Genomic DNA, 10,151 nt, shown 5'->3' on the forward strand with positions numbered 1-10,151 from the left:
AGGTAAAAACAATGACTGCAGATGCTGGAAACCAGATTCTGGATTAGTGGTGCTGGAAGAGCACAGCAATTCAGGCAGCATCCGAGGACAGGCAAAATCGACGTTTCGGGCAAAAGCCCTTTGCTTCAGGGCTGAGGAAATGACCTGGGAGTTGCAGTAAGAGAGAGACTCCCTGAGATTCTTGTAGAGAGAGGAGGAAAACTTCAAGGCAGGCATCCTTGTAAGAGGATTCGCAGTAGGGTTAAAATCAACGAGGTAAAAACACTTATCTATGGACTCCATTTAGACGTCTTGTTGCTATGGAAAGGCTGCAGACTTTCCCATCTCATCAATGCTCTCCCACAATCTCCTCCATCTGGTAGAAGATACAGAAGCTTGTACACATGTACCAGTAGGTTCAGGAACAGCTTCTTCCCTGCCATTGTTAGACTGATGAATGAACTCTCCAACTTCAAATAATGCCAACCTTGTGAATGTAATCTTGCCTAGCGCACATACTCTGCGGTGTAACCTGTATGCCCTACTTTGTCCAAGTTATTTTTCCCATCCTTATGATTTGTGTGTCCTTGCTTACTATAATCTGCCTGTACTTCTTGCAAACAAAGCTTTTCACTGTAGTTGGTACACATGATAATAAATCAAATCAATACCATTTTCCTCACTTGCTGCTACTTTGACAAGTTTCATTACATCCATAAACTTTATAGTGCTACTCCCTACATGAAAATCTGTCATTTATAAAAAAAAATTGAAAAAAAAAGTAGAATAATGGACCCAAAACCAAAACTTGGAAGAATGTAACTACCCCCAAATCTGAAACAAAATCTGACCACCCCTCACATTCTGCCACTGATCCCATCCTGTATTCAGACATTTCCTCCAATTCCATGGGCTCTGATTTTAATTGGTCAGCTCAACAAATATTCCAACTTGCACTTTGTTGAAAGCCTTTTGAAAGTTAATATATTCAGTTCATAGTCTAACTTGATCAAAGTCGAACACGCTAGGCAGATATGACTTAGTTAATTCTGTCCATTAAGAGATGTTCCAGTCCAGTGGCAGGGACACTATCCCTGCACCACAAGACCATTCAGAGCATCCCTGTCATCGGGTTTTTTTGTTTCTTTATATTCACTAAACAAAGTACAAAAAAAACAACAGGTTATAGTCTAACAGGTTTATTTGGAGGCACTAGCTTTCAAAAAGCTGCTTCTTCATCAGGTAGTTGTGAAGCAGGACCATAAGAGAATTTATAGCAAAAGATTACAGTGTCATGCAGCTGAAATGATATACTGAACAAACCTAGATTAAGTCTTTCATCTTTTAGAAAAGGTTTACTAGTTTCGGTTCTTTAATATATAAATACCAGAACTTCATTTAAGTCACATTCTTGAGATAGCTTCAGGTTTTATAACAAAAGGTACCATCTAAGCTCAGACAATGCATCAAAAGGTGTGAGGCTAAAGTCAGTCTGTATCCCAGTCTCGAGTCAGACTGGTTCCATCTCTAAAGTGGAATTTACGTGATATCACACGGAATGACTGTACGTATGTTATGCATTTTTGAGCAAAATAGAATGTATATGCAAATATAAACTCACCCCATAAACTATAGGCCTGTGAGAAGGTGCGTGTGAGTGTGTGCCTCAGTGCATGGAGAGAAAGCGCGAGAGAGCACCTGTTGTATGACATGAATCCAAGGTCCCAGTTGAGGCCATTCCCACTGGTACCGAACCTCTTCCTGGCCACTCTGCATTGTTGCCTGGGCCAAAGTCTGCCTTGGAGGATGGTCACCCAAAGGTCGAATGCCCCTGACCACTGGAAGTGTTCTCCAACTGGGAGAAAACACTCTTGTGTCTTTGTGCGGTGTCCATTCATCCGTTGCCGTAGCCTCTGCTTGGTCTCACCAATGTACTATGGCATCCTCAGGGCATCCTTGCCTGCAGCGTATGAGACAGACAACGTTGGCCAAGTCACATGAATACCTGCCATGTACATGGTGGGTGGTGTTCCCACATGTAATGGTGGTATCTGTGTCGACACTGACGTTTCTTGCAGTGGTTCCCATGATAGGGTTGTTTAGATTAGATTAGATTACTTACAGTGTGGAAACAGGCCCTTCGGCCCAACAAGTCCACACCGCCCCACCGAAGCGCAACCCACCCATACCCCCTACATTTACCCTTTACCTAACACTACGGGCAATTTAGCATGGCCAATTCACCTGACCTGCACACCTTTGGACTGTGGGAGGAAACCAGAGCACCCGGAGGAAACCCACGCAGACACAGGGAGAATGTGCAAACTCCACACAGTCAGTCGCCTGGAGGCGGGAATTGAACCCAGGTCTCGGGAGCTGTGAGGCAGCAGTGCTGGTGTTGTGGTTGATGTTATGCTGAAGGCTGGGCAGTTTGCTGTGAATAATGATCTGTTTAAGGTTTGGTGGTTGGTTAAAGGTGAGAAGTGGAGGCGTAGGGAAGGTCTTGTCCAAGAAGCATGATTCTAAAAGATGAAAGACTTAATCTAGGTTTGTTCAATATCATTTCAGCTGCATGACACTAATTTTTTGCTATAAATTTTGTGTCTTATGATCCTGCTCGACAACCACCTGATGAAGAAGCAGCGCTTCAAAAGCTAGTGCCTCCAAATAAACCTGTTGGACTATAACCTGGTGTTGTGATTTTTAAACTTTGTCCACCCCAGCCCAACACCAGCTCCTCCAAATTAAAGAAATAAGTATGGACAAGATAGACCACTTAACACATTATTCAGGTGGTCTCAGATGCAACATTAAGTTCATTGCTACTTGATTATATACTGTCAATTTGGAGAAGATTAATGTTAATAGTGAGCAAAGAAGTCAAATTAACATTGTTGCCACTGCCGTAATCTCTAGCCCTACATCTGCCAATTTTAGGTCTAATATGTTGAAGTACTGATGATCTTATGTTGTGAGCAATGAAAAGGAGTGCTTACTTAAAAGGAATATAATTGTGATGATAAAGTATAATTCAAAGTATGTGTTTATTTAAACAGTGCACTTTACAGTAGCTAATACATTCAGTCCTGCCAAAAATACATAGTACTTAGAACTCTATGTGTCATAATTCGATATGACTGTTAAGGAAACCTTCCTTTGTAACTTTCCCCATTTATCACTTGCACTTCAATCTAGTTAAATATTTTCCAAAAGGAAAGACAAAATGGAAAAACAAAAGAGCAGAAGTCTGGGACTAACTGGATTGCTCTTTGTAAGAGCCAGTGCAGATTCAATGAGCCAAATAGCCTTTTTGGGTGGTCTTTAAATTTAAAGAATTCCCAGGAAGTGGAGATGTTTAAATATTCCTTATTAAGGTTGAATTCTTTTCACTTCTCCTACCTTAAAAGCAACTTCGTCCCAAAATGACTTTAATGCACGTGCAAGGTCTCTACACAGAACCATCTGGATGGGTACAAAGGTAACCATACTTAATTGATCTGATCATGAGTAATTGGCTCTAGAAATTGAGTCTAGAACATTTGTATATTCCACACAAATACTCAACGCCAGCAAAACCATGGAATGTACTATTGACTTCCAGCAGGATGTTACTCATGCCCCCCCCCCAAAACATTAACAGCACAGAAGTGGAATGAGTGAACTGTGTCAAACTCCTGGGAGTGGTCATCCACAACAAGCTTTCTTGGACTGTTCATGTGGACACACTGGTTACAAAGGCCCAACGTCTCTTCTTCCTCAGGCAGCTGAGGAAATTTGGCATGATGGCAAATAACCTTGCCAAGTTTTATAGGTATGCCAGACAGCATTCTGTCTGGATGTATCACTACCTGGTATGGCAACTGTACCATTCAAGATCGGAGACAGTTACAGAGAGTGGCGAACTCAGTAACATCCTGCCGGAAGTCAATAATACATTCCATGGTTTTGCTGGCATGGAGTGTATTTGTGTGGCCAAACCTGGTATGGCAACTGTACCATTCAAGATCGGAGACAGTTAGAGAGTGGCGAACTCAGTAACATCCTGCCGGAAGTCAATAATACATTCCATGGTTTTGCTGGCATTGAGTGTATTTGTGTGGCCAATCAAAAAGACCAACCTCCCATCTATAGAATCCAACTACCAGGCCCACCGTGAAGGAAAAGCCGCCAGCATTCTGAAAGATCCATCCTGGCAATGTTTTTCTACAACCTCTACCATCAGGGAGAAGGTAGAAAAGCCTGAACACACACACCAGCCAGTTTCGTAACAGTTTTTAGAATACCGAATGGACTCTCAAACTCTTAACATTCGCCTGTACCTCTTTTTGTTTACCTATTATTTACCATCTACGCTACTGAACTATGATCGGCCTGTATTGCTCGCAAGACAAAGCTTTTCTCTGTCCCTCGGTACATATGACAATAAATTCAATACCCTATCATTCACTTATTAAACTTTCACAAAATCAATGCTACAATTTATGGACACAACTGAGTTACAAAGTTCTCTTCTGCTTATTTAAAAAAATAATCTTATCACTTTTGTGTAACTGAATGCTGATAAAAATATGTCTGCTTTTAAAAATGTTTATATTTGTAATATTTATTTAAAGCAAGTTACTTTACCTGACTGCAAACAGGACCAAAACAAAATAGTTTTTTTAAAAAAGTGGTTAAGCTACGATCCAATTTTTCCATAACAGTCACATCTGTGAAAATTAAAATGGAAGTCAAGCTAACGGTTACCCTCAATGCCTCATTTTGCTGAATCTCCATTTCTTTGATACCTAGTTGAACACTTTGGAACATTTTTCTACATTAAAAGTAGTATAAATGCAAGTTGAACAATAAAAATCAGTTTATTATCTCTTTAATGCAGTCCTTTTGCGAGAAATTATTTAAGCTTGAAAACAAAGGGTTCATCAAAGAATATGAAGTCATTGAATTGTGGATCTTTAGTTTAAGTTGTCCTAAATTTTTTTATACAAAAATAGTACTTTAAAAAGGGATGGTTGCTATCATAAAGGGGAGCTGGGTTAAGTATGAAAAATCAACAAAACACACTTGCTTTTGATGACCAAATCTAATGAGATATCAGCACTAGGACTGTGAGCAGCTTTATTGTACAACGGAAAAGCACAATGTTGTGACGGTCCTATCAAGGCATTGTGTGGAAACAAAACAAGCTGCAATTTATCATATAAAATCCTGCAAGATAAAGCTGGTACTGATCAGTATCAGAAATGTGATCAAGCTGCTTTTAAAAAAAAAGGAAGATTTCACTGTATCTTCTCATTATAACAATATTTAGTACAACCCCTCCCCAAAAATGATGCTGTTGTGGTTTTTGCCAGCATGTGCTCTATTCATGCTATGGAAAGTGCAGTATCCAGTCAGTAAAATAACTCTCTACTAATAGGTCTGGTTTTAACCATGCAAATTGTACCCAGAGAGCAAATTCAGGATGCTCATTAAGGTATGGGCAAAAAAAAATTGAAGATAGGATAAATTCTGCAGCATTTCACAAAACAGCAATGCATTTTGACCTCTGAGATGGAATCTTATTGACTTCAACTCCTGTATTTTTGAACAAATTCTCATCCCTCAATACAGGGTCTTGAACTTAAAAGATCCATGGATCTTCAAAAGAAGAAAAAACAAAAAAAAACTTGCCCCCAGTACACAAGAGGATCATATATTAGGACAGGTAGTGGCCTGGAGCAAGGTTTCAGGGGAGACACAGGAGCATAAGGAGGGAGGGATTTCCAGACCTTAGACCCAGGCTACTTAAGGCATGACTGCCATAATATCATGCCTACTATCATAAAATAGTTCACAAAACGTGGACTTTTCTGGAGACGCTATCATTTACTGCCGATCCCCAAATGCCTGGAGAAGGTGGTGGCGAGTTTCCTTCTTGAACTGCCAGAGTCCACTGGGTGCAATTACACCTTCAATAAGATTGGAAGGATTTGGTTTTTAACCCAGAAACAGAGCAATATTATAAAATCAGGATTGCGTGGTTTGGAGGGAAACATGGTGGCAGTGTTCCCACGTAGCCACTGTCCTTGTGGCTCTCGGTGGTAATGGGCATGAGTTTGGAAGATGCAAATGAAGGAGCCGTGATGAATTACTATGGTGCATCCTGCTGCCACTATGTGTCAGTAATAGAAGCAGTAAATATTCACAGAGATGGATGGGTTGCTGATTAAGTGGATTGCTTTGTCTTAGATGGCAATACAGTGCTCTGACACATTGTCCAATAACAATGGCTGACTAACTAGAGACAATCCACTACATTTTAGTGCAAAGTACAATATGTATCCATAACACATGAAAATACAGTTACTGGGATATTTACTTAAATATCAATTCAATCCATTAACAAAAGGAATTAAAATACTCAAGTGGTCAAAACAACATCTGTACTCTACTGTTCATATATTTTTAAAAGAATAAATTCAGTATGCAAATATTTAAAGATTAAAAAAGGACTTTGGAGCAGAAGTAGGCCATTCAGTTGCTAAAACCTGCTCTGCCGAACAACAGGATTTTGGCTGCGATTCTGCTTCAACACTTCTCCTGCACTTACCCCATATCTTTGATCGTGATCATAAATATTCAAAATGACTAAGATCCTACTTGTATCCCAGGATAAAGAATTCCAAAGATTCACCATTCTAAAAAGTGAAGAAATTTCTCCTCATTTTAGGCCGAAATTGCCTCTTACTCTGAAAGAGTGCTCCAACTTGGTTCTATTTTCCCCAACAGGAATATCACTGCATCTATTCTGTTGAGTTGTTTAAGGATTTTGTATGCTTCAAAATGAAATCATTTCTCATTCTTCTGAACTCTAAAAAATACCAGCGCAGTTTTAGCAATCACTCAGTCACAGAATCAGCGTTGTGCAGCATGGAAGCAGACTCAAGCCCAGCAGATCAAGGTCCTACTGTACTCAGAGATCACTATCCATTACACCAATTTTGATGTCATCTACACACGTACTAACCATTCCTCCTCTGTTTACATCCAAATTATAAAAAAAAACAAAAAAAAAAGTGTAACTAACACCAATCCTTGTCGGTCACAGGCTTCCAGTCCAAAAAAAATGCATCCTGTTGCCACCACCCTCTGGTCTCCTACTTCAAGCTAACCATGTGCCACTCCTCATGGCAAAATTCCAGGAAATAGCATTGTTATACTGCCATGAGCAGCGAAATTGACGTTTCAGGCAAAAGCTGGAAGTTTGGAACTAGGGTGAGGTGGGGGAAGGGGAAATGAGGAAACTGTTGAAGTCCACGTTGGTGCCCTGGGGTTGAAGTGTTCCGGGGCGGAAGATGAGGCGTTCTTCCTCCAGGCGTCTGGTGGTGAGGGAGCGGCGGTGAAGGAGGCCCAGGACCTCCATGTCCTCGGCAGAGTGGGAGGGGGAGTTGAAATGTTGGGCCACAGGGCGGTGTGGTTGATTGGTGCAGGTGTCCCGGAGATGTTCCCTAAAGCGCTCTAGGAGGCGCCCAGTCTCCCCAATGTAGAGGAGACTGCATCGGAGACTATCCCCATGACTTGTCTGGACCAGTCCTACCTGCCCATCTCCTTTTCCACCTATCCACTCCACCATCTCCTCCCTGACCTATCACCTTCATCCCCTCCTCCACTGACCTATTGTACTCTATGCTACTCTCTCCCCACCCCCACCAGCTTATCTCTCCACGCTTCAGGCTCCCTGCCTTTATTCCTGATGAAGGGCTTTTGCTTGAAACGTCGATTTCGCTGCTCCTTGGATGCTGCCTGAACTGCTGTGCTCTTCCAGAACCACTAATCCAGAATCAGGTTTCCAGCATCTGCAGTCATTGTTTTTACCTTGTTATACTGCTAGTATTGTAGGTATTTAGCTGCTTAAGTAACATGACCAAACCTGCACAAACTATTCCAGGAGTTGACTCACAGGGCAGCACAGTGGCTCAGTGGTTAGCATTGCACCTCACATTGCCAGGGACCCGAATTAGATTCCAGTCTCGGGTGACTACCTGTGTGGAGTTCAGACATTCTCCCAGTGTCTGTGTGGGTTTCCTCCAGGTTATCTGGTTTCCTCCCACAATCTAAAAATGTGCAGATTAGGTGAACTGGCCATGATAAAACTGCCCATAATGTTCAGGGATGCATTGGTTAGGTGCATTAGTTACAGGTAAATGTAATAGGGTAGGGAAATGGGCCTGCACAGGTCACTCTTTGGAGGGTTGGTGTGGACGTGTAGGGGTGAATGGCCTGTTTGCACACTTTAGGGATTCTACGATGACTTTATGACATGCACAATGAAGATGTTGATTTCTCATAATAACCAATCTGAATTTCCATTTAACTATGAATTGGAATGCATATAATCAAATTGCTCCTTTCTGTAATCTGAAAGCAAAGTAGATTTTCAAACCACCTTCCCCCTTCATATACAAAAACGAAATTCTAAAAAAAGTTCAAGGTAAACTTACAATGAAAGTTACTGCAAGAAAGCAATTGTTCTTCAGGCCTTGAAACAAAGTGTACACCCACCTCCCCCAAAACAATACCTCATAACCATGAACAACAACACCACCTCTTTGTCTGTCCCATCTTAAAGCACACTGCAAGTGATTGTTAAATGGCATTTCATTATAGTAGTCAATGTGACTAGTATTGCATGTGATATTATCATTTGCCGGGGACAAAGAACAATCCCACTGGCAGATTGGTAGCTTAATATATAATTCATGTCGCAGTATCTCATTTCCTTACCCCATACTCCGTGGGTAATATAATTAACTCTTTATTCAGAATTGGTCAACACATTATCCACTGTGAAAGTGATAAAACTTAATTTAAAATGTTGAGATTTTTTTGCCCCGCCCCATTTAATGCGAGGGCGTGAACATCATTTTAAATTTTCCAACTCATGCGAAAAGGATATTGAAACAATATGTACTGTTCCATCCCAAAAATGTCGATATTAACCTGGCCAACCTCAAGTAACCTAACTCAGTAACGCCAGCTTCGAGACGCTCGTTTCTCCTCCAGCTTCGAGCCTATTGCGGCCCTCAGCGTCGGGAGTCGCACAACCAGAAACAATTTGTTACAAATCAGCTGCTACATATTGTAACCAGCACAGCTCGCAACTCGGGCTGTGTGCAGGAACTCTCGACCTGCTGGAGGACCGGAGATTTCGGGGAACTGGCCAGCCCTTGGCTTGTCGCTCTGGATTTCATTGCAACCTTCCCCCCCCCCCCCCCAGCACTAGCTGCAATCACTACACTTCAGTAGACTCCCCCACCACCAGGATCAACGCACTCCTTCCACCCGCCCCCAACCTCCGCTGTGTCCCTCTTTTACCTGTGAAATGCCGCAGGGTGCCGTGTGCCCACAGGCTCAAGACTTGCTGCACCGTCAGATTGATGGAATAATCGCCGGCGGCCATGGCTGTACGGCCCGCTCGCTGCTGCTGCTGCTGCTGCTGGGGAACCCTTTTACTCGAGGCGGCCGGCATTGGGATGCAGGGTATGGGGAGAAGAGAGATCGCCAGTGCTGCCTGCCGCGACGCCCAGCCCAGGACTGAGGCGGTGCGGTGGACAGCCGAGAGGAGCGAGCGCACCCTTAAAGGCAGCAGCAGCAGCCTCTCCCAACACTCTCCCCCAGCTCGCTCCCTGTCAGCCAGCGTCGCGAACGGGCACTGCAAGCATTACAGGGTCACCTCAGACTGATGGCCTTCCCGTGGTAACTCCCCAGCCTTCCTCCAGCAATGCATACGCCTTTAAAAGAGAGAGAGAAGGCGTAAACTCTTAAAGGGGATTGTCTAAGATCGAATCAGGTGTTTCTGGCGCGGAAGATCCGGGTTCAAGTCACTCCTGTTCCGAGGTCTGTCACAACAGGGTGATTTTTTAAAAACCTGGCGGTCACTTCTATATATTTATAATGCTCTCTCTTAAAACGATTTTTTTTCAAAAATAGGGTTTTGAACGAGATTAAAGCGTTTGATAAAGTTCCCACGATAGGCTATTGCAGAAAATACTGTGGGATTGAGGGTGATTTAGTGGTTTGGATCAGAAATTGGCCAGCTGAAATAAGACCTTAAGAAATAAGGTGGTGGGTGATGGGAAATGTTCATCCTGGAGTTCAGTTATTAGTGGGGCACCGCAAGGACCTGTTTT

At 42.5% G+C, this 10,151-nt stretch overlaps 1 protein-coding gene across 2 annotated transcripts in view; it reads right to left on the minus strand.

Annotated features, from left to right (window-relative positions):
• tmem170b (transmembrane protein 170B) overlaps positions 1-9,753 on the minus strand; it is a 69,069-nt gene extending 59,316 nt beyond the window's left edge. Inside the window, exon 1 of one of the 2 annotated variants that reach the window (XM_043719032.1) lies at positions 9,337-9,740. In XM_043719032.1, coding sequence (XP_043574967.1) covers positions 9,337-9,490 — 154 coding nt within the window. In that variant the 5' untranslated portion in view covers positions 9,491-9,740. Of the gene's footprint in view, positions 1-9,336 lie in introns of both variants that reach the window. The other variant, XM_043719035.1, reaches the window with a different exon arrangement.
• Between the last annotated feature and the right edge of the window lie 398 nt (positions 9,754-10,151).

The sequence above is a fragment of the Chiloscyllium plagiosum genome, chromosome 29 (assembly GCF_004010195.1).
Source record: "Chiloscyllium plagiosum isolate BGI_BamShark_2017 chromosome 29, ASM401019v2, whole genome shotgun sequence".
In the NCBI taxonomy this organism is placed as follows: Eukaryota; Metazoa; Chordata; class Chondrichthyes; order Orectolobiformes; family Hemiscylliidae; genus Chiloscyllium; species Chiloscyllium plagiosum.